Consider the following 25,852-nt stretch of genomic DNA (forward strand, 5'->3'; position numbering starts at 1 on the left):
TGCACATGTTAAAAATCAAAGTGAGTTGAGGTGATTGTTTTGGTGCTATTGTTTTCAAAAACATCACCACGCGACTGCCTTAAACTTACCCTGTCCCATTCAACCCTTATGGATTCCCCACATGGGTACGTGTGAACCCCATTTCTGGTGTCACTAACTGGGACATTGCTAAAATTGGTGTAAAACTCACTCACTCACTCCAGGGCTGGGCATAATGTTATCACTCCATTACTGCTCCGTAAGATAAGAACACACTCACAATATAAATTGAAGTCGATTGATGAAGACATTTCTGAAATTCAAACACTCCGTTCAAAAACCCACCAATCAAACAGTCACCTTCAAACAGAAACGATTAAGGTGGCAATTTTCAACAAGGATGTCCGTGATTTATTTTTGTGGAGTTTTAATTAAGTTTGTTATAAAACTCACCATTTCCGCTTCCTCAGCGATGCACGGCTAGGTTTCATTGCCGTGCCTACAGACAGTCCAAAGTCTTTAATACAAGATATGTTTGCAAGCATTAGATATCTACCAAGACAATGGGATTTCTCTACTACTTCCTGTTTGCTTCATGAACACCCTGCAAGGAGCCGTATCACTTGCATCGGACTCCATCAAGCCATGCTTTCTTGTTAATTCTCATTAAATTGGATTGTGCATCTACATGCTTATTTTCATTCCGTTGAAGTGAAAAGGTGAAGTTTTATGAGTAACGCCTCTGGGATGACAACTTTGATGATAGGAATCTAATTGGTGTGTGTTAAGGTACTGACTATTTACTATTCTCTGGATGGCCTTGGCCTGGGTTTTTATCCAAAACAATATATTGCTCCCCAAAATTCGTGAAAAAAATATTCATGCTTCAGACAGTTGAGAAAAAAAAGAAATTGCCTGCCACAAAAATTATATTGTTGCAAGATGTATTTCTTGAGAAAAAATCAGGCTTGTAATTTTATATGAAAAAATATCTGGTTTTGTAGCTGTATCTGAAAAAATATCTAACCTCGACATCGTCTGAACATCCAAAAATCAAATGGTCGATCCCTTCACATTAATGCAGGGGTGGTCGGGTAGCCTAGTGGTTAAAGCGTTCGCTCGTCACACTGAAGACCCGGGTTCGATTCCTGACATAGGTACAAAGTGTGAAGCCCATTTCTGGTGTCCCCCGTCGGATGTTGCTGGAATATTGCTAAAAGTGGTGTAAAACGATACTCACTCACTCACTCACTCACATTATTGCAGATGCTCAGCGATAGAAACTAACAGTTTTTGTCCACTAATCCTTATAAAGATAATTTCTACTGGTCCTTATGATACCTTAACTATTGGGGAGTTTGGCAAGGACTACAGGACCAGTGCCAATTTCTACCGCTGATGCTTTGGTTCAATAGGGGGGAAGATTTGGTTGGTTAGAGGAGGTTCAGGGGGAATTGTATCATGTTTTACTTGTTTAGTAGAATCTTGCAGTGTGGCCTCTTCTTTTTCATTTTCTGGTTTTACAGTTTTATTCCAAGCAGTTAGCTTGGGTAAGTCGAAATACCAATAGTTGGAACTAAATACAAATTTGTGCAGTGTGTAATTTGATCAGTGTTCTTCAAGGAGGTACTTTTTGTTTACTTTACAATTCCGTCTAATTATCTTTTTTCTTTTTGTGGCTTTAGTTTAAACTCAAAATTGTAAACAAATAAATAAAGTAGCTTTTAATGTCTGCTAGTCTTGGGACAAGTGAAAATCTACTTGCTGCTTCCTGAAATCTGGTTCTGTTTCAAATGATATTCATTACTAGTCAGAATTGAGCTGTGCATCAGATGGATTGGGGGTGGTTGGGTAGCCTAGTGGTTAAAGTGTTCGTTTGTCACGCTGAAGGCTTGGGTTCGATTCCCCTGATGGGTACAATGTGTGAAGCTCATTTCTGATGTCCCCTTGGTCATCTTATAAGGAGAACTAAGCCTCCTCATGACTAAATACATGCACATGTTACTGTAAGACTGTTGACTAGCCTGCTCTTTATACAGCCAACATTTAGTGTTTCTCTCTAAACTGACCGGGGGGGAAGGGGGGCCCAGTCGTCTAAGACGCCGCGATTCGCTGTGCAGAGTTGCCTCCCTTTGGCATGCCAGAAACCTATGATTGTGGTTTTGAATACCGGTTCGCCCCGATTATGTTTCTAGGTTTGTCAGCACCATACCGAAGTGGTAAACGTCTGAGACCTGCATCACTTCGGTCTTTCCTCCCACATTAAGCTGACACGCCGTGATATAACTGGAATAATTTTAAAAGCGGCGTCTAACCAAACACACTCACTCTAAACTGACTGACCCAAACAAATTGTGCCCCCCAAATAAATTATTGAGCTACAGAAACTTAATTAAAATTTTCATTTTGACAACCCATGCCTACTGGTAAACAAACCCTCTAAACCAGAAGTTTAAAAGAATTTTACCTTGTTCGGAAACTTGAGTGTATAAATGCTGATTGATTTTTTTCCTTCTACATTTTTACATACAGAGGAAAAAAATTATTATGGCCATCAGGTGTTGTATTTGTAAAGATTTCCTTACAAGACATCAGTATTCGACAACATTGTAATTGACCCTTGTAGCTTTACATTATGCTTATTGACCTGTGTAACACTCAAATTTGAACAGTCATCCGTGAGATTTATATTAAGTTACAGGAATACAGGACGTTTAGTTCAAGTCTTTTTCAGTATTCAAAACATGCATGTGTGTTTCAGTGTTTTTATTCAAGGAAGAAATTTGATTTTGTGTTAACACAATCAGCGTTATCGAATTATTTAAAGGCAACATGCTTCATTGGATCATGAAGGGAAAGTAGGGGACAGGTTTAGTCCTGGGTTACGTAAATAGAACGAGGCCCAGCCAGCTGATGTTATAGTTGAGTGATAACTTTGCCTTCCTTCATTCTCCACCGATAATAATTGACTGGTGTGTCATTGCGATCAAACTCTATGAGATAGATTGTGGAAAATTGAATTTCCGTTTCAGACTACTTTGTCTGGGATGCTGTATTGAGAAATCCTGTTTCCCAAAAGGTGAACTTGCAAATGAATTTGAGTTTGACAGAAACGAGATGCAGATTTACAGTTACACAATCTGTAGGAAATCTGGGTCAGCGAGGCTGCAGTCATTGCTGCACCACAGAGATATGGTAATAAAATGTTGATTGGGTGGTCAGTATGGCAGATGGGTGTGGATAATACATTGATTGCATTATGATGCCAATTGCGTGGATCGATGCTCATGATGTCAATCCCTGGATTGTTTGGCCCAGACTCGATTATTTACAGACCGCCATCATATAGCTGGAATATTGCTGAGTGGGTTGTTAAACAAAAAACAGACAAACAAAGCATTATGACTCCAGCTGTTGTTTTTGCCTTTAATTCTGTGTGAGGAATTCACTACCTATTTGAAATGTGCATTAAACCAAAACTACTGATCGTTAGGATTAATATGCAAAATTATAGAGAAATTACATTTTGACAACAAAGTAAAAATCTTACGTCATCTTTATTAACAAAATAGGTACATATTGCCTTCATCTTTACGTTGTACATTCCCACCATCAGTTATTTAGGAAGAAATGCAAAGTTTTATTGTCAAATGCTGGGTAGGCTATCGGACACCGGTTGACATCGCCAGTGGAAGCTGAAAGTGAAACAACTGAAACAATCTTCGGATCTTCGACTCCGTGTATAAGACGACCCCCCTTCTCAACCCCCTCATTTTAGGTATGAAAAACTCGCCTTATACACAGCGATATACGGTATCTTATAGTAGACATATACATTTAAAAACACAATAAATCGTAAAAGGCGCACAAGCTTAGAATGATAACATCCTGTCACGTGACTAATCCATTTTTAATCCATTTATCATACCCTGGTCTAAGTTGTTGAAATAACTCAAATCTGTTGATTCCGGGAATTATAAGAATCTCCAGATTCTCATGATTTTGCCTTTTACATAATTTTCATTTTGATTTCACAATGCTATGAAAATGTGTTCGCCAGTTAATTAAGTGCTTGTGTTTCGTAAGACAACTTTCGCCTACATATGAAGGTTTTATTCGATGTGGTTTTATAAGTTTGATTATTCCCTAATATCCAAAGGCGTTTATGAAAGGTTGCATAATTTGTCTGAGTGATCTCAATTAGTTGTTTTGTTGACAGGGGAAGGGGCTATTAGGCAACTGTAAATATTTTGGTGCACTAATGGATATGACAATAGTGTTTTTTTAACCTTTATCCTTATAAATATAAATATCAGTATTCTGTGTTCATCGTGGTGGAGAAGAGAATTGATATATGGATCAGGGGTGGTGGCCATGAGTTGTGATTCCAGTGCAATCAATATCAGCAGTCAGCGGACAATGCAGACCCTGACGCTAATAGAAAATATATTCCGTCAAATATTGGTAGGCACCATTTGTCATATCCAGCTGGACTACAACTCATGTCAGACTTGTGGTTCATGTAATGTAACTAGATGTTTAGGAGAAAACAATGAGTCTGTCTACATTTTCAGACTAACCTGACCTGTGAAGATCTGGGGTAGAATAGGTCTTCAGCAACCCATGCTTGCCATAAGAGGCGACTTGTGAAGATCCGGGGTAGAATAGGTCTTCAGCAACCCATGCTTGCCATAAGAGGCGACTTGTGAAGATCCGGGGTAGAATAGGTCTTCAGCAACCCATGCTTGCCATAAGAGGCGACCCGTGAAGATCCGGGGCAGAATAGGTCTTCAGCAACCCATGCTTGCCATAAGAGGCGACCCATGAAGATCCGGGGTAGAATAGGTCTTCAGCAACCCATGCTTGCCATAAGAGGCGACCCATGAAGATCTGGGGTAGAATAGGTCTTCAGCAACCCATGCTTGCCATAAGAGGCGACTTGTGAAGATCCGGGGTAGAATAGGTCTTCAGCAACCCATGCTTGCCATAAGAGGCGACTTGTGAAGATCCGGGGTAGAATAGGTCTTCAGCAACCCATGCTTGCCATAAGAGGCGACCCGTGAAGATCCGGGGCAGAATAGGTCTTCAGCAACCCATGCTTGCCATAAGAGGCGACCCATGAAGATCCGGGGTAGAATAGGTCTTCAGCAACCCATGCTTGCCATAAGAGGCGACCCATGAAGATCTGGGGTAGAATAGGTCTTCAGCAACCCATACTTGCCATAAGAGGCGACCCATGAAGATCCGGGGTAGAATAGGTCTTCAGCAACCCATGCTTGCCGTAAGAGGCGACCCGTGAAGATCCGGGGTAGAATAGGTCTTCAGCAACCCATGCTTGCCATAAGAGGCGACCCGTGAAGATCCGGGGTAGAATAGGTCTTCAGCAACCCATGCTTGCCATAAGAGGCGACTTGTGAAGATCCGGGGTAGAATAGGTCTTCAGCAACCCATGCTTGCCATAAGAGGCGACTTGTGAAGATCCGGGATAGAATAGGTCTTCAGCAACCCATGCTTGCCATAAGAGGCGACTTGTGAAGATCCGGGGTAGAATAGGTTTTCAGCAGCCCATGCTTGCTATAAGAGGCGACCCATGAAGATCCGGGATAGAATAGGTCTTCAGCAACCCATGCTTGCCATAAGAGGCGACTTGTGAAGATCCGGGGTAGAATAGGTCTTCAGCAACCCATGCTTGCCATAAGAGGCGACCCATGAAGATCCGGGGCAGAATAGGTCTTCAGCAACCCATGCTTGCCATAAGAGGCGACCCGTGAAGATCCGGGGTAGAATAGGTCTTCAGCAACCCATGCTTGCCATAAGAGGCGACCCGTGAAGATCCGGGGTAGAATAGGTCTTCAGCAACCCATGCTTGCCATAAGAGGCGACTTGTGAAGATCCGGGATAGAATAGGTCTTCAGCAACCCATGCTTGCCATAAGAGGCGACCCATGAAGATCTGGGGTAGAATAGGTCTTCAGCAACCCATGCTTGCCGTAAAAGGGGACTATGCTTGTCGTAAGAGGCGACTATGCTTGCCATAAGAGGTGACTATGCTTGTCGTAAGAGGCGACTATGCTTGTAAGAGGCGACTATGCTTGTCGTAAGAGGCGACTATGCTTGTCGTAAGAGGTGACTATGCTTGTCGTAAGAGGTGACTATCCAGATCAGTGGTTGATCTTTCAAGCAGTGATGTAATTGTAGAATATAATGGGCCTATGGCCTCCACTACTTTATGAATGAAGATTGACAATAATGTTAGGAAGAAATAATTTAGCCTTTCCAAATTTCTGAATCCCCTTGTGTAATTTGTGTATGATACTTGGCATTAGCATGTCCTTATCATCATGTTTCATGTGTTTGTCAAGTTCCCATGTATCACTGAAGTCAAAGTAACATCACCACAGAGTGTTATAACTATATTTGCTAATGTACCATTTAGGCATCTGGAGGGGGGCACGGGTGGCTCAGTCGTCTAAGGCACTGTGATTCGCTGTTCAGAGTTGCCTCCCTTTGGCATGCCAGAAACCTATGATTGTGGGTTCGAATCCCGGTTCGCTCCGATTATGTTTCTAGGTTTGTCAGCACCATACCCGTGCTCGTGGGTTTCACCAAAGTGGTAAACGTCTGAGACCTGCATCACTTTGGGCTTCCTCCCACATTAAGCTGACACGCCGTGATATAACTGTAATTCTGTTAAAAGCGGCGTTAAACCTCAACACTCACTCACTCAGGCATCTGGAATTTTGTTTAACTGTGCTATTATTATTTTACATGTGCCATTTGTACACTATTGTAACGATAATCCAGTGAATCTACTGGCCTCAGTTGGAATACCGCTTGCACAGAACTTGAGTTGATGACATTTACTCTCAAAATAATTTCTATATTTTTTCGTTATCACTAAACTTCCAAGAATATCAATTTTGACTGGATCATTTGGATTGTCTGAGTTATTTTAAGGTTTTAATGTTGTCATTAATTTAAGCACTTGGCTTAACATTCATACTGACAGCCAGACAACCCCCGAGGTCACCTTTTCATTTAATCCGATTTTTCTCACAATTCTGAGAAACAATTTGACCAATCAGATTCCACCTTTCATATCACTTGCATTTGCTTCACACAAAATGGCGGCGCCAAGTCAAGACGATCTGATCATGTTAATCAAGGAAAATATTTACTTTCACTGTCTCACACCACCCAGTGCATGTGGATTGGAGCACAACACTAGAGCATGTTGATTAAAAATATGGAAAAGTTTGGAAAAATATTCCTTGACGCACGGTTGATGGTACACGTCCATCTCTGATGTCACTGGCATTTGGTTCAAACAAAATAGCAGCAACCAGTGAAGACGATCTGATTGATTCCAAATTACGGGAAATCATGTTAGCACCTTAATTATAAACATAAAGAGATTTTTTAATATCTGCATGGCAGTTTAGGAACCAGTTGTTGATTTCGTTACACTATATTGATGGACTATGCATAGACTCATTAGTCCAGTCAAAATATTTCTCCAGTCTAGTTCGGCAAGGGTGGAAACTGGACTTTTATAGTCAGTTAACTCCTTTGCCTTGGGAAGATGTGTCAAGGTGTGTGTGTGTGTGTGGGGGGGGGGGGGGGGCGATGGGGTAGCACAGAGGTTAAAGCGTTCGCTTGTCACTCAGAAGGCCTGGGTTTGATGTTAAATTCACAATGACGTATGCATTGTACAGACAAAGCATTTGAACCCACAAGCAGCCGCGGTTTGTCATTTGTCCTCAAACACCAATGTTTGAGGTGGGGGCTTATCCCATTATATTTTGATTCGCTGAAGTAGTTCTGTTGTGCATGTTAATCCTATTGTAGTGTAAGCCAATCCTTGAACCTGAGGGTAGACTCAGCTTTCAGACAATATTAAGCTTTATATCGCTCCACCGTCTGACAAGTCTGGCAGAGATAAAGCCAATCCATTATGTTCACTCTTGTGCAATCTTGCGGCAACAGTGTCTTCCATTGCTCATGCTGTCGACCACTGGTTTGCCTGGCCCACACTTGATTAATAGACCGCCATTATATCGCTGAAATATTGACCGTGGTTGTCTGTCACTGCAACCGCATCAAAGCAAGCACATCCATCTTGTCGGGTTTTATAATCATGGACATCAACCCAGATTTTGTCCATTCTTTCAAAGATACACAGCTTTGTGTCTAAAACGACCTGCTTTGACAAAGCCTTTTGTCACCAGCAAATATAATCCTCTTGGTGAGGCGAAGTTAAAAGTTGAATTTCGTACATCACGAAAATCCGAAGTGAAGAATGATGTATTCATGGTCAGTATGCCAGCATCCATATATTTACAAATGTCTTTTCAGTTTATATATTCAATATTTAGATCTGATTTCCACAAGAACATCCAAAACAGACCTTTCAAATTGGAAATATAGAAATCATGTCGCCTCAAATCTGAGCTGATAAAAATGTTATAGTGATTGTGACACTCCAACTTTCAAATATTGTTACTTCTGCGTATTTTGAATATTGTATTTTTCTCAAATTGAAATATCCCTTCATGGACTACCTTATTTTTCTTGTCAAGTTATTTTTCTATCAACCTTCTTATTTCTAAGAGCTGCTGAGTTTTCGTTTGACCAGAAATGTTAGAAGTCGACCTTGATGCAATTACTTCCTGAGTTAACGTGGTCAAACATCAAACATTTACTTCTCAGTTGAGACTGAGACTGTGCAATAATTCATATTCCTCATTTGGTTGTTTTCTATGTTTGTGACCAGCCACGAGATAAGGGACCTTATGGGTGAAAATAACATTTTGACTTTTCATTATATTTTTAAACTACAGCATCTTTGGAACACAAAAATGCAGTTCACAAGCTCCAATTCATATTTTTTACAGAGATACATGACATCACACATCTTCACTGAAATCAGTTGACGTCAAACATCTATATGATGTCACAGCACAGTTATACATTATATAATTATACTCTAGCATCCATAAAGATCCTGATGTCTCCTGGCAGGTTACATTTGTTGTTTAAAGCTGCAGTCAGCGACATCTCAACTACCATATTTGACGTAATAAGCGGCCAGGGCGCTCTCAGAATTAGAAATAGGGAGCTGTTGTTAGAATATAATTTGGGCAAGAAAAAAACAGTGGAAAGATTGTAAATTTCGCGGCTTATACAAAACAACCCTAGGGTTACGCCTGATGTAAGTCTATGTTAAGGTATAGGAGTTACGATGACCTGAGCACGAAGATTTGATCATGCTCAGGTGATCGGGATCTGATCGTTTGATAAATGTGTCTATATTGTTTTAACCAGAGCTGCGGTAAAAAAATCCCAATCAGACAATTTTTTCCAAACTCTTGAGACCGGCAGTGGGTATCCGGGTAGGGTCGGGTAATAGGTAGGTGGGTACCCGGGTAGGGTCGGGTAATAGGGGGGTTGGTACCTGGTGTAGTAAATTTGGACTCATCCCAACCCTAGTTGACATCCATAAATTCTCTTCCTTATGTGTATCCAGCTATAGAAATTGGCACTAGTCCTAAAGCCCTTGCTAAACTGCCCAATAGTTAAGGCACCATATTTTCTTGAGTATAGTGTGCACCCATGTATAATGCGCACCCCCCCTCTAGCGGATTCAATATTTTGGGAAAAAGAAATTCGAATACCAAGCGCAGAAATCTTTTTACACCTTTAGCGAAGTCCGGCAAACGAACGGGTGATTAGAAACTTGGTCAGTACAAATTGGAAATTTGAGATCAAAAATCACCAGACATGTTGATTTACCGTTTAAATTGTATCATAAGGACCAGTAGAAATTTGCCATTTTAAAGGGTTTTGCTAAATGCTATCATTATGAGGATTAGTGGACTAAAGATGTTAGTTTCTACCACTGTGTATCACTTCTAAATGCCTTACAAAGACTCAAGAAATAGTTTCATTTTGCCACACTGTTGAGAAAGGGTAGGACTATAGTGTAATGACCCACACTTTCCAAGCCACAGAGTCTGACCATCCCATCATATTCAGTCCAAAATGACCTAATATAGCCTTTGAATCCCCAGGGCCCATGATCCTGAATTCAGATCATTTTCAATATCAGTAATAATGCCAGTTCTTAAATGTCCAATACTTTGCTCAGTCTGCCTACTCCACGTTATAAAACTAAAGCTAACACAGATTGAAGCAAACCAACAACCTTCCTCATCATCTGTTTGACAAATTGGGTGATGAACCTCTTGAGACGAATGAGAGTAAAAATACAGGGTTGACGTCAGACGCGTAACTTCATCTGATTGTAAAAACGACAGCCTGTTCTGTGCACATAAAACTCAAGATGGGGAAATGACTTCCTCGTAACCTGCAGCAATTAATTAGCAGATTAAAGCATTTACATGCTATTAACATGGGTGTCGGTTTCATAAGGCCCCTTCATCAATTCCTGCTGATAATGCCCCGAGACCCATGATTAGACCTTGTCATGAAAGTGATTCGCTTTTCATAACTCGCTCATTTCGCGTCCATTTCACTGATGGTAGGCATTGCCTGGAGGCCTGACAGGTCCGCGGATAACCGTTAGCAGATCAGTTTCAGTCATTTCCGAGAGGTGACGGATAGCTGTTTGAATAATCAGGTCCAGCGTGGAGAACGTCCTGATCAGTTCCCCCGGAGGAATCAGTGCGGTGTGTTGCAGTAAACACATACCTGCTGCAGACGAACTGTGAAATTATTTTTTCATTACCAAAGTTTGTGATGTATTTAAGCATGATTGTGTGGGTAAATATTGATGAGTGTCGCCCATTCACCCACCCATGCACTCATCCATCTATGCATGCACTCATCCATCTATGCATGCACTCATCCATCTATGCATGCACTCATCCATCTATGCATGCACTCATCCATCTATGCATGCACTCATCTATCTATGCATGCACTAAGACACCTGTCTATGTAACAGTCAGTTTCACGTTTTTGCCTTGATTTCTGTTGGTCGGGGCTTCAGTCACGTCACTCTCAAAAATACAGTATTACATATCAAGAAATAAAAAATTGTCCAAATTTATGACAGGTTGCCTATTGCAAAGTAGAGATAATTTATGGATAACAACTTCTTTATTTACTGTAAAGGCGACATTTCGGTATAGATCCTTATACCGTTGTCAAGCCTTGCCGAAACGACGCTTTACAGTAAAAAAAGAAGTTGTCATCTATAAATTATCTCTACTTCGTCATCCCTCAAATTCTAAGTAATGGGGGCACGGGTTGCCCAATTCGCTGTGCAGAGTTGCGTCCCTTGGGCAGGCCAGAACCCTATGATTGTGGGTTCGAATCCTGGTTCACCCAGATTATGTTTCTAGGTTTTTCACCATTACCATTCTCGTGGGTTTCACCGAAGTGGTAAACGTCTGAGATCTGCATCACTTTGGGCTTTCCTCCCATATCAAGCTGACACGCAGTCATATATCTGGAATACTGTTAAAAGCGGCTTTAAACCCAACTCACTCACTCACTCTTAGTAATGCCTATCACACAATTCAGGTTGTGTAATTATGCCTACCAAACATTGATTATATTAGCCCACTTCAGCCTACAGAAATTCTTGTATCATTTACTTATGGATCCATATTTAATCCATGTGAGGATAAAAACTTGAATATTATAAATTACACTTTTATGCAAACTTATTAATGTCTTTCCTCTATGACTCCAATGTAAAGTGTGAATTTATCTTGGTATTAAGTAAGTGCACCTTATACAAAAAAATGCACACTTACCCATCTAATCCTCAAATATGTAGACTAGTCCAAAATGATACTGATGAAAATCAAATGTATGGACTGTGTGAGATGTGACGATGTGACAGAGAGTGACTCGGCCTGCCTCAAGGAACCCTGGGAAGGAGAGTGATTGGCTTCACACGACCGAGGCATATTTATGTTGTAATCTAGGCTTTGATAAGCACTGGCTTCTGATTTAATCAAGGGGGCACGGGTGGCCCAGTCGTCTAAGGCGCCACGATTGGCTGTGCAGATTTGCTTCCCTTGGGCACGCCAGAAACCTATGATTGTGGGTTCGAATCCCTGTTTGCCCCGATTATGTTTCTAGGTTTGTCAGCACCATACCCGTGCTCGTGGGTTTCACCGAAGTTGTCAACATCTGAGACCTGCATCACTTGGGGCTTTCCTCCCACATTAAGCTGACACGCCATGATATAACTGGAATACTGTTAAAAGTGGCCTTAAACCCAACTCACTCACTCACTCTGATCTAATCAAGCTGACTGTTAGTATTTTGTAGCTCATCCGTAAGAAAAACACATGAACTTTCTCACCAATTTGATTCTTTTAGAAAAACAAGACCAAAACCAGTGTACTCTGCGCAGCGTTTGTGTTGGCGACTTCACTGTGCAGAGCTCTATTGTTTTGGTTTGAGAACTGAATCGGGCATGTCTCTCATAAATTATGTCATCATGATATAAAAACTACACAGAAGCGTTGACATACTGCCCCTTTAACATAAACTGGGCCTTGCCTCATTATGTTGTGATTTGTTTGTTGAAGCTGTTGAGGGGAGATTTCTGCTTCTGATTGAAGAGGGGCAAATAACTGATTAGAAAATCTTATGAAGATTAACGAAGAATTTCTTGTTCATTAGAGGGTAAATTATTGATATGTGTAAGTTTGAAAATGTGGTGTTAAAGGGGCTCTGCTTCAGGGTCCCAGATAATTTTTGAGCCACTGAGTAGTTACCATGTTTGTTTGTTTGTTTGTTTGTTTAACGCCACACTCAGCAATATTCAAGCTATATGACGGCTGTCTGTAAATAATCGAGTCTGGACCAGGAATCAGGCGGAAGGTGGAATGTTGTTGAGTATGGCGTTAAACCACAAACAAACATACAAAACAGGTTGCTAGGGATTTATTCATTTTGTGTTTTAAAATTTGACATTGCTTCAGAAATATCTTTGAGCTCTATGGCGTCTTGTGTCATTGTAACAATAAAACAACATGTGAGGCTGCCATCAGCACCCACAGCTGCAGGCCCTGGCTAAACTCCTCGGGCCCTGATCGTAGAAAAACTGTAGCGTATTGTGAGAAATAAGTCAACATGTAAATTTGTTGCAGGTCACTGGGATTTCATCGAAAAAAATTGTCACAGAAAATTCATGAAACAAATAATGATGTTACAGACTGTTGAACCCCCCCCCAAAAAAAATTGCCTAGCGCACAAAATACATTGTTTTGTGTTTTTTTAAAATATTTAGACTTTTTATGAAAAAATATATTTGGTGTTGTTGCTCAATACAAAATCCATTGTCCTGAATATTTTCTCTTAACTTCATTTTCCTGGTCCAGACAATCCAGTAAATGACGTCATGAGCATCGATCCACGCATTGGGATACGATGATATGCATCAACCAAGTCAGTAAGCCTGACCACCTGATCCCGTTAGTCGCCTCTTACGACAGGCATAGTCACCTTTTACGGCAAGAATTGTTTGATGAAGACCTATTTTACCCCTGATCTTCACACGTCTCAATGACCTAGATAAACTTTCTGTGACTGCTGATCCTAGTCTAACATTAATTACACTGTCCACTAACCCTTTGGCAATTTTACAAATCCTGCATTTCTAATAATGACATGAAGACCTTCCTGATATTTTATTTTGCTTCTTCCAGAATGAAGATGGAGAGGAGGCCTCAGGGCACCTGCCGAAACCCAAACCCAAGAAACCTCTTCGCCAATCAGGTCAGTGACCAATATTGGGTTTCTTTTGTAGGCTGAATACAGAGATTTATACTCAATATCTGTGGATTGTTTGACATTGTACTTGGGTATACTTCAGCTTTATGATGACAGCTGAACTTACTTGAGTCTGAACCAGACAAACTAGTGTTTGTTTGTTTGTTTTTTAACGCCGCATTCAGCAATATTCCAGCTATATGATGGTGGTCTGTAAATAATCGAATCTGGACCAGACAATCCAGTAATTGACATCATGAGCATCAATCCACACAATTGTGATACGATGACATGCATCAACCAAATCAGCGAGCCTGATCGCCCGATCTCGTTACAAGCATAGTCACCTTTTACGGCAAGCATGGGTTGGTGAAGACCTATTCTACCCCATGATCTTCACTGGTCGCCAAACTAGTGATTGATCTTATGATCACCATTGTATTGGCGGTATGAGGACATGCAATTAACCAATTCAAGCCTGACCTACCAATTCATTAAGGTTGCCTCAAACAGGAAGTACTGGTTGCTGGGACTGGTGGTCAGGTGATCGGGTGGTCAGGCTTGCTGACTTGGTTGATGCAGGTCATCACATCCCAATTGATGCGCATGATGTTCATCACTGGATTGTCTGGTCCAGATTGGATTTTTTGCAGACCGCCGTCACATAGGTGGAATGTTGTTGAGTGTGGCGTTAAACCACAAACAAACATACAAAACAGGTTGCTAGGGATTTATTCATTTTGTGTGTTTTAAAATTTGACATTGCTTCAGAAATATCTTTGAGCTCTATGGCGTCTTGTGTCATTGTAACAATAAAACAACATGTTAGGCTGCCATCAGCACCCACAGCTGCAGGCCCTGGCTAAACTCCTCAGGCCCTGATCGTAGAAAAACTGTAGCGTATTGTGAGAAATAAGTCAACATGTAAATTTGTTGCAGGTCACTGGGATTTTATCGAAAAAAATTGTCACAAAAAATTCATGAAACAAATAATGATGTTACAGACTGTTGAACCCCCCCCCAAAAAAAATTGCCTAGCGCACAAAATACATTGTTTTGTGTTTTTTTTAAATATTTAGACTTTTTATGAAAAAATATATTTGGTGTTGTTGCTCAATACAAAATCCATTGTCCTGAATATTTTCTCTTAACCTCATTTTCCTTAGATTTTAGTGTTATCATATTGACTATTATTAGCTTAATAGACTGAACAGAATTGAACTAGACTCGGGCTTTGGACAAGTGGCTAAAGCTGCAGATTGATTAATTGTTTGAAAGCTGCAATTAATCAAACATAAAATTTTAATATTTCCCACGGGCCTTCACTAAAATACCGGTCTCACTCACTCACTCACTCACTCACTCACTCACTCACTCACTCTTTTATTAACCCCAAAACTTTTAAAAATATCACAAAATGTGCTGAAAATTTGAAAATATCTATAAAAACCTAGATTTTAGGACATAGTTGTCTGGCACATCTTTACCACTCAATCTTTAAACCACATAAAAACCTGAGGTTCTGTCCCTCTGTTACTGAATTTTCATGTCATGATAACCAAGAAATATTTTTAATGTGGCCAACATACTAACCACAGTTTCACATAGGAGAAGCCCACAATTAGGCTTAACAAAGCCATGTGAAGGTTTACTTGCGCTAGTGGAGAAAACATCCTGTATAGTTTTCTTCTCTTTTTTTTGTGCAATCTGCATCAGGCCTTTGTTGATTTGATTGTGAGGAGTCAATGAGGTGTGTCTTCATTACCAGCCTCTATTGCCTGATGTGGGGCTCTGTGAGTGATTATCCCGGGTCGTTAGCAGTGTATCTCTCACATGGCATCCTGTGGTGCTGCTTCAACAAGCAGTTCATTTGTGTGATGAGTCAGGTCAGGTGTGTCTTGAGGGGTCATTGCAAAACTTCTGCCAGTATCTTCCTCTTGACCAACAATGACACCCAACCAATGTCATGACCCTAGCCAAGAAAAACACCAACCTGCAATGACAGCCCATGAGAACCATAAGTGAAAAAGACTTACAAGCCTCATGAGCCTCAGGTTCTTAATGACAACCAAAAGGCACCAATATGTTGACTGACAAGCAAGGCTACCACCCACCAAAAATTCCCCCACCCACCTTTGATGCCCCCATCCACCAACAAGGCAACTATCCACCAACAAGGCAACCACCCACCAACAAGGCAACCACCCACCAACAAGGTTACAACCCACCTACAATTCCCCCACCCACCTACAATTCCCCCACCAACCAACAAGGCAACCACCCACCTACAATTCCCCCACCCACCAACAAGGCAACCACCTACCAACAAGGCAACTACCCACCTACAATTCCCCCACCCACCAACAAGGCAACCACCCACCAACAAGGCAACTACCCACCAACAAGGCAACCACCCACCAACAAGGTTACCACCCACCTACGATGCCCCCACCCACCAACAAGGCAACTATCCACTAACAAGGCAACCACCCACCAACAAGGCAACTATCGACCTTCAAAGCCACTACCGCTAACTATACCACCATCCACCAACAATACCACTACCCTCTAAAAAGGCAACTATCCGTTAACAAGGCCACCGCCCACTAACTATACCACCATCCAGGCATCCACCAACAATACCACTACCCTCTTAAAAGGCAACTATCCACCAACAAGGCCACCGCCACTAACTATACCACCATCCACAACAATACCACTCCCCTCTAAAAAGGCAACTATCCACCAACAAGGCCCCCACCACTAACTATACCACCATCCACCAACAATACCACTACTCTCTAAAAAGGCAACTATCCACCAACAAGGCCACCGCCCACTAACTAGACCACCATCCACCAACAATACCACTACTCTCTAAAAAGGCAACTATCCACCAACAAGGCCCCCACCACTAACTATACCACCATCCACCAACAATACCACTACCCTCTAAAAAGGCAACTATCCACCAACAAGGCCACCACCACTAACTATACCACCATCCACTTACAATACCACTTCCCTCTAAAAAGGCAACTATCCACTAACAAGGTCACCGCCCACTAACTATACCACCATCAAGGCATCCACCAACAATACCACTACCCTCTAAAAAGGCAACTTTCCACCAACAAGGCCACCGCTACTAAATATACCACCATCCACAACAATACCACTACCCTCTAAAAAGGCAACTATCCACCAACAAGGTCACCGCCCACTAACTATACCACCATCAAGGCATCCACCAACAATACCACTACCCTCTAAAAAGGCAACTATCCACCAACAAGGCCACCGCTACTAAATATACCACCATCCACAACAATACCACTACCCTCTAAAAAGGCAACTATCCACCAACAAGGTCACCGCCCACTAAATATACCACCATCCACAACAATACCACTACCCTCTAAAAAGGCAACTATCCACCAACAAGGTCACCGCCCACTAAATATACCACCATCCACAACAATACCACTACCCTCTAAAAAGGCAACTATCCACCAACAAGGCCACCGCTACTAAATATACCACCATCCACAACAATACCACTACCCTCTAAAAAGGCAACTATCCACCAACAAGGCCACCGCCCACTAACTATACCACCATCCACCAACAATACCACTACCCTCTAAAAAGGCAAGACCGCCTCCGTGGTCTACTGGTAGAGCGTCCGCCCGGAGTGCGGAAGGTCCGGGGTTCGATCCCCGGCCGCGTCATACCAAAAGACGTTTAAATATGGTACTTGTTGTTACCCTGTCTGGCGCTCGGCATTAAGGGGCTAAAACAAGGACTGGTCGGCTAGGAGTCAGTATACGGTGTCTGAGTGGGGTATTCATGTTAAACTGCGGCATGGTATCTCAGTGAACTAGCACTATAAATCGGCATCAGTCCGGACTAGTACAAGCAGCAACACAAACACACGCACATACATGCACGTCACTATATAAGTGTAATAAAATTTCACCTCACCTCACATAAAAAGGCAACTATCCACCAACAAGGCCACCGCCCACTAACAATGACACCCTCAACCTTCTGGCATCCACATTATTCCTCCAAAGAAATTAAAAATAGTTATTGTCATTCCGTGAGGAGTAGGAAGTTCCCCCGGGATTAGATACTGTATATTAGCACTAAATACTTTATGCATGATTTCTTTGAAGGGGTAAATAAGTGGATATCCCCATGTGCCTGCTGTGTTGACTGAAGAGCTGTGCTAAATGAGTCGTGTGCCTCATTTCCTGACTAATTATGGCACTCAGGCCATTTAGGGTGAATGTCAGTTATCAATACAGTTATATCAGATTGTAATTGTTTCATGTTGAGATGCTAGAGAAAAAAAGTCTGTGGGTGTAAAGATATTTTGTGGAGAAGGATAAGACAGACACACGAACAGTTGTGGTTGTCTATATAAGACACACATACACAGATGGCAGCCCAGATCAGACACACATACACAGATGGCAGCCCAGATCAGACACACATACACAGGTGGCAGCCCAGATCAGACCCACATACACAGGTGGCAGCCCAGATCAGACCCACATACATAGGTGGCAGCCCAGATCAGACACACATACACAGGTGGCAGCCCAGATCAGACACACATTCACAGGTGGCAGCCCAGATCAGACACACATACACAGGTGGCAGACCAGATCAGACACACATACACAGGTGGCAGCCAAGATCAGACACACATTCACAGGTGGCAGCCCAGATCAGACACACATACACAGGTGGCAGTCCAGATCAGACACACATACACAGGTGGCAGCCAAGATCAGACACACATACACAGGTGGCAGTCCAGATCAGACACACATACATAGGTGGCAGCCCAGATCAGACACACATACACAGATGGCAGCCCAGATCAGACCCACATACACAGGTGGCAGCCCAGATCAGACACACATACACAGGTGGCAGCCCAGATCAGACACACATTCACAGGTGGCAGCCCAGATCAGACACACATTCACAGGTGGCAGCCCAGATCAGACACACATACACAGGTGGCAGCCCAGATCAGACACACATACACAGGTGGCAGCCCAGATCAGACACACATACACAGGTGGCAGCCCAGATCAGACACACATTCACAGGTGGCAGCCCAGATCAGACACACATACACAGGTGGCAGCCCAGATCAGACACACATACACAGGTGGCAGGCCTGATCAGACACACATTCACAGGTGGCAGCCAAAATCAGACACACATACACAGGTGGCAGCCCAGATCAGACACACATTTACCTGAGGCAGCCAAGTTCAGACACACATACACAGGTGGCAGCCCAGATCAGACACACATACAGAAGTGGCAGCCCAGATCAGACACACATACACAGGTGGCAGCCCAGATCAGACACACATACACTGGTCGCAGCCCAGATCAGACACACATACACAGGTGGCAGCCCAGATCAGACACACATACACAGGTGGCAGCCCAGATTAGACAAACATACACAGGTGGCAGCCCAGATCAGACACACATACACAGGTGGCAGCCCAAATCAGACACACATACACAGGTGGCAGCCCAGATCAGACACACATTTACCTGAGGCAGCCAAGTTCAGACACACATACACAGGTGGCAGCCCAGATCAGACACACATACAGAAGTGGCAGCCAAGATCAGACACACATACACAGGTGGCAGCCCAGATCAGACACACATACACTGGTCGCAGCCCAGATCAGACACACATACACAGGTGGCAGCCCAGATCAGACACACATACACAGGTGGCAGCCCAGATCAGACACACATACACAGGTGGCAGCCAAGATCAGACACACATTCACAGGTGGCAGCCCAGATCAGACACACATTTACCTGAGGCAGCCCAGTTCAGACACACATACACTCATGGGACCCCTGTCTGATTTCAGACACACGTACGTTTGTGGTAGCCCATATCAGAACAGTAGAGTCATCCAAGATCAGTCACACTTATATTTGAGGGACCCAAGAGAAGACACACGTATGTTTGTGGTAGCCCATATCAGAACAGTAGAGTCATCCAAGATCAGTCACACTTATATTTGAGGGACCCAAGAGAAGACACACGTATGTTTGTGGTAGCCCATATCAGAACAGTAGAGTCATCCCAGATCAGTCACACTTATATTTGAGGGACCCAAGAGAAGACACACATATGTTTGTGGTAGCCCATATCAGAACAGTAGAGTCATCCCAGATCAGTCACACTTATATTTGAGGGACCCAAGAGAAGACACACGTACATTGTATCACCTACTTTGATATGTCCTGTTTTCCTGATGTCTTTATTGGAAAATCTATCCCAGGCACAGCATATTTTCTCGTAAACTGTTACATATCTTGTCACATGATGATGCAACAACAAAGATTAATGGGAGAAAGTCGAAGTTGGATTGAGCCTAAAGTTTTCCAAATAGAAGCTCCTGGGGCTATTCTTTCAGATAAACCAAACACTTTTATTGTTGGAACAACCACAATGTAGACAATAAATTGATTTCTCACAATATCTTGTGACTAACTCGTTACTGATATTCAGTCTGACCTTTGTATCTTCAACTAGGGACTGATTACTTCTGGAAGGATTCCTGTTAATGTGCCAGCGTTTAGCAGTGACAAATACTGCGAGAAATGGCACAAGTACCTTTGTAGTCAGGCGATGGTATTTATGAAGTTGTTTCCTGAGAAGCAGCACCCTAGTCCATAGGGCAAACCAGCTTCAGCAACAATATACTGTCCTCATCAGACTGATGATCCATCTATTGGCAAATTAGTATTTCACCACCAGACAAATCATGCACATTAATATGCCGTCAAGGCTCCGATGTAGGATTGTATTACAGTTTGCTTCTCTGAGTTGCTGCATCGTGTGTGACTTGTTGTGTCCAAGTGAGCAAAGATTATCATGATCTGTCGATCTTCTGTCCATCGTCCATCTATGAACTTCTTCCTCATCCTACTGTTAAGTTCTTTCTCGTGTGAATTGACTGAAGGATTAAGTCTGAAGCTTGTCTAACATGTCTGGCATATACTTACTTGTCCATCATCCGTCAGACATCTGTTCATCGTCCATCTGTTAACTTCTTCTTCCTCATCCGAACCGACTGATTGAATGAATCTGAAATCTTAGGAACATGTGTAGCATATAATTGTTGATCATCCATCCATTGTCTGTTCAGGGTTCTTCCATTAACATGGGCAGTCCGGTAGCCTAGAGGTTAAAGCGTTCTCTCATCACGCTGAAGACCCGGGTTGGATTCCCGACATGGGTGCAATGTGTGAAGCCCATTTCTGGTGTCCCCTGCTGTGATATTTGCTAAAATATTGCTAAAAACGGTGTAAAACCACACTCACTCACTCACTCACTGACTCACTCACCTATCCTCTCTCATTCACTCTTCCACTCACTCAACCACTCCCTCAACCACTCCCTCAACCATTCACTCACCCACCCTGCCGCTCAACCACTCACTCACCCACTCACTCAACCACTCACTCAACCACTCTATCAGACACTCACTCAACCACTCACTCACTCACCCTGCCACTCAACCATTCACTCAACCACTCACTCAACCACTCACTTAACCATTCACTCAACCATTCACTCAACCACTCACTCAACCACTCACTCAACCACTCCCTAAACCACTAACTCAACCACTCACTCAACCACTCACTCAACCACTCACTCACCTTCCCTCTCTCTCATTCACCTCTCACTCAACCACTCACTCACCCAACCTGCCACTCAACCATTCACTCAACCACACACTCAACCACTCACTCACTCACTCACTCAACCACTCACACAACCACTCACTCAACCACTCACTCAACCATTCATTTAACCACTCACTCAACCACTCACTCAACCACTCACTCAACCATTCTGTCAACCACCCTGCCACTCAACCATTCACTCAACCACTCACTCAACCACTCACTCAACCACTCACTCAACCACTCACTCAACCACTCACTCACCCACTCACTCAACCACTCACTCAACCACTCACTCACCCACTCACTCAACCATTCCCTCAACCACTCACTCACTCACCTTCCCTCTCTTTCATTCACTCAACCACTCACTCAACCACTCACCCACTCACTCATCCACCCTGCCACTTAACCACCCACCCTCTCACCTTCCCTCTCTTTCATTCACTCAACCACTCACTCACCCACTCCCTCACCCACTCACTCACCCACCCTGCCACTCAACCACCCACTCACTCACCTAATGCGCTGCACACTGACTGACAGAAGCTTTGCACAAACAAACAAGATGTATGAATTCAAATTTAATTCACATTCTTATTGCCTTTTGTTATGTTGAAGATTAGGAAACCAGACATTGCATGGCCAAGAGCATGATTGGATACAGAGAATATTACCTCACATTCTACCTTATTTTGAAAATCATGATCATAATTCAAATCTGAGCACACAACTTAACATCCCTTATCTATAATTAGAATGAACATTGATATTAGTGTTTTTCTGCAAATCCTGCCTCGATTATCTCTCAGAGCAAAGAAAAACTTCTGACGTTAATGATAATCTATTCTGCTTTAAGAGTATCTTGGACAAGCTTGGTATCTTATCACTGAGCTTATACTACCAGTATTCTGGGGTAATGATAGGGGTGTGTTTAATCATGATGGAGACATGTCTTGTAGGTACCATTATTCCAGACACTGCAAAAATGACATTCTGATTCCTACTGATGAAAGTATTTACGGAGTTCTTCGTGCATGTTTTCAGTGGATGATTAGCATAGATTATAGAGTTTTGTTAATTTGAGTGAAGCTTTTGTAATATTTCCAAACATATTTAGAAGTTTTTGTTTCAAAAACTTTGTTCTGATTGTAAAAGGTATCAATGTTCTACTGAACATATCAATATCATTTTCACATATATTCAATAAAGTAAATTATGTTTACTGAAAAATTCAAAATGTCAGCTGCAGGAGTTCATTTTGATATTAAAAACATCAGCCTTGGCGCCAACCTCTTCTCTGCAGAAACCTTTGGCCGTATTTTCAGAATTTCAGAGGATGGTCATTAGAATATATTTCAATTGCTGTATTCGATGTAATAATTGCCCATGGCGATATTTGCTAATATATTGGCAAATGAACAATCCCAATACGCGCCCCTTCCGATTGATCAGTGTACACAAAACTTTTTTATTCGAGTATGATATGCACTCGTGTGTTATGCGCACCCCTTATTATGGAATATTAAATTCTGGAAAATATAATACGCACTGACTTTCTCTTTAGTATCATTTCAGGGGGTCATATAAATGACTGTCATGATCCGTCATCGGAAATAGAATATTAAAAATTCTGTATTGAATTACGCAAGTTAACCCTTTTGTGACACTATTTAAGTGTTCATTGTATAACTGGACTTATGTTTGTAATCTATTTTATTATTTAATTCAAAATTTCATTCAATATGTCTGCACCATACCCATGCTCGTGGTTAACGTCTGAGACCTGCATCACTTCGGGCTTTCCTCCCAACATTAGGCTGACAAACCGTGATATGACTGGAATACTGTTCAAAGCTGTGTTAAACCAGGACTCCCTCTCTAACTCCATCTCTGTGGAAATTGCCAGATCCTTTCAAATATGCATTGCCTCATGACCTCAAATCTCCGCAGAATCAGACCATCTGCAAGAAGAAAATAAACTTGACATTCAACAACTCATTTCCTAACTGATCTCTACTGATGATGATGATGATGATGATGATGATTATTATTATTATAATTATTATAATTATTATTATTATTATTATTATTATTATTATTATTATTATTATTATTATTATTATTATCATTATTAAACCACCTAGAGCCTCACTTGCAGATTGGCTTGTATACTCCCGGGGTAGCTGAAAAAATAAAATCGTGCGCACATTCATCCACTGACTGGGGTAAAATAATGTAGCGCTTCAAGTACGCCCCTCCGTGGTGTTGAAATATAGGGCAATATAATGGCCTTATTATTGTTATGATTTTTATGTATCAATAAATGTTCAGAAAAATCCTCTGAAAGAATACCAATGAAAAGTTCTCATGTAATGCAAAACTTTGGTTGTAAGGTTTTTAAGAAACAGCTGGCATAATAGTTTACCTTCCCCACTTAATATTATTAATATATAGGTGAGCTCCAGTGTTTTGTTTGCTTGTTTGTTTGTTATTTAATGCCATACTCAGCAATATTCGAGCTATATGACGGCGGTCTGTAAATAATCGAATCTGGACCAGACAATCCAGTAATTGATATCATGAGCATCAATCCACACAATTGGGGTACGATGACATGCATCAACCAAGTCAGCCAGCCTGATAATCCTATCCACTAAGTCACCTCTCACAAGCATGGTCGCCTCTTACGACAAGCATAGTCGCCTTTTACGGCAAGCATGGGTTGCTGAAGACCTATTCTACCCCGGATCTTCATGGGTCCTGTAGACTGTGAGTGAGTGAGTGAGTATGGTTTTTTCGCCTCCTTTTGCAATATTCTAGCAATGTCACAGCAGGAGACACCAAATGGGTTCACACATTGTGCCGGTGTAGGGATTTGAACCAGGTCCTTAATCGTGACAAGCCAATGCTTTAACCACTACTACCCCACTGCCCCGGTAGACTGTGAAGCACACAAGAGTATACAATGACAAACTGAAATTGAAAGGGCAGTCTTACATTTAATCCCAGGGACCAGGGATTATAACAAAGCTGTTAAACACACAGCACATTTGGACGACTAGTAGCTGTAACTGTTGAGACCCGTGAAGATTAGGGGTAGAACAAGTCTTCAGCAACCCATGCTTGCCGTAAAAGGCGACTTACGTGATCGGGTGGTCAGGCTCGCTGACTTGGTTCATGCATGTCATCGATCCCAATTGCGTGGATCGATGCTCATGATATTAATCACTGGATTGTCTGGTCCAGACGCGATTATTTACAGATCGCCGTCATATAGCTGGACTATTACTGAGTGCGTTGTTAAACAACAAACCAACAACCAACCAAGCAGTAACTGTTGAAGATATTCAGGCTTGAAGGCAGATATGGCACTTCAGTCATATTATTGATGACTGTCTTAGCTGTGAGATTTGTGAGATGGAATGCTTTTTGATAAATTAAGGTTGAGTGAATCCCATGTGTCATCCAACCCATGTCAGGCAAACACTTTAACCACAGGACTACCCCACCTCCCCACCGTGAGTGAATCCCATGTGTGATCCAACCCGATCCCTACATAAGTCTAGTGATTAACATTGTCATTTCTCTTGCAGATTACAATCCCCTGATGGGAGGAGCCAGCTCCGGAACGTTCCGCCCAGCGAGACGAGGGGGTGCCGGTGGGGGCGGATGAGGTTAATAAGTGTGAACCTTGAAGTCATGTGACTTATGGTCACTTGACTCGGTTCACACGTAATTGGCAACATGTGGTCCACAACAGAAAGTTCATGTGCATTAGTTATGTTCATTTTGAGGTTCTGTCATTTTGTTTACTGTTACATGTCAGGTTATCTTTGTTTATAGTTTTTTCATACAGTCTTCTTCCCCAAACGTGGGCACGGGTGGCCCAGGTGTTTAAGGTGCCGTAATTCGCTCTGCAGAGCTTTGTCCCTTGGGTGTGCCAAAAACCTATCATCGTAGGTTCGGATCCCAGTTCACCCCAATTATGTTTCTAGGATTGTCAACACCATCGCCATGTTCGTGGATTTAAAAAAAGTGGTAAACATCTCAGACCTACATCACTGTTGGATACCTCTCACATCAAGCTGATATTACTGGAATACTGTTCAAAGCGGCGTTAAACCCAACTCACTCATTCATTTTAACCCAAACACAACATAGCCCTTACCAAACATATCTAAATTCTACCCCACACCCATCAGAGCCCTACCAAACAGCCTACTATAGTCTGGAAAGTACCGACGTTTACTACAATATCTGAAAAACTATTGGACCTACTCCAGTCAAAGTTGGTATGAGATTAGTAAACAGTCATACATAACTGGATATTACATTTAAAGACAATCGGTGCATGAATAAAA

General features: G+C 42.2%; 1 protein-coding gene across 1 annotated transcript in view; it reads left to right on the top strand.

Moving 5' to 3' along the window:
* LOC124119119 (selenoprotein S-like) overlaps positions 1-25,852 on the top strand; it is an 81,223-nt gene extending 55,371 nt beyond the window's left edge. The window contains exons 5-6 of the mRNA XM_046481530.2: positions 13,670-13,739; positions 25,085-25,852. Of these exons, the coding sequence (XP_046337486.2) occupies positions 13,670-13,739; positions 25,085-25,164 (150 nt within the window). The 3' untranslated portion in view covers positions 25,165-25,852. The remainder of the gene's footprint in view (positions 1-13,669; positions 13,740-25,084) is intronic.

This window comes from Haliotis rufescens, unplaced genomic scaffold (assembly GCF_023055435.1).
Source record: "Haliotis rufescens isolate VD_foot unplaced genomic scaffold, xgHalRufe1.0.p SCAF_18, whole genome shotgun sequence".
Taxonomy (NCBI): Eukaryota; Metazoa; Mollusca; class Gastropoda; order Lepetellida; family Haliotidae; genus Haliotis; species Haliotis rufescens.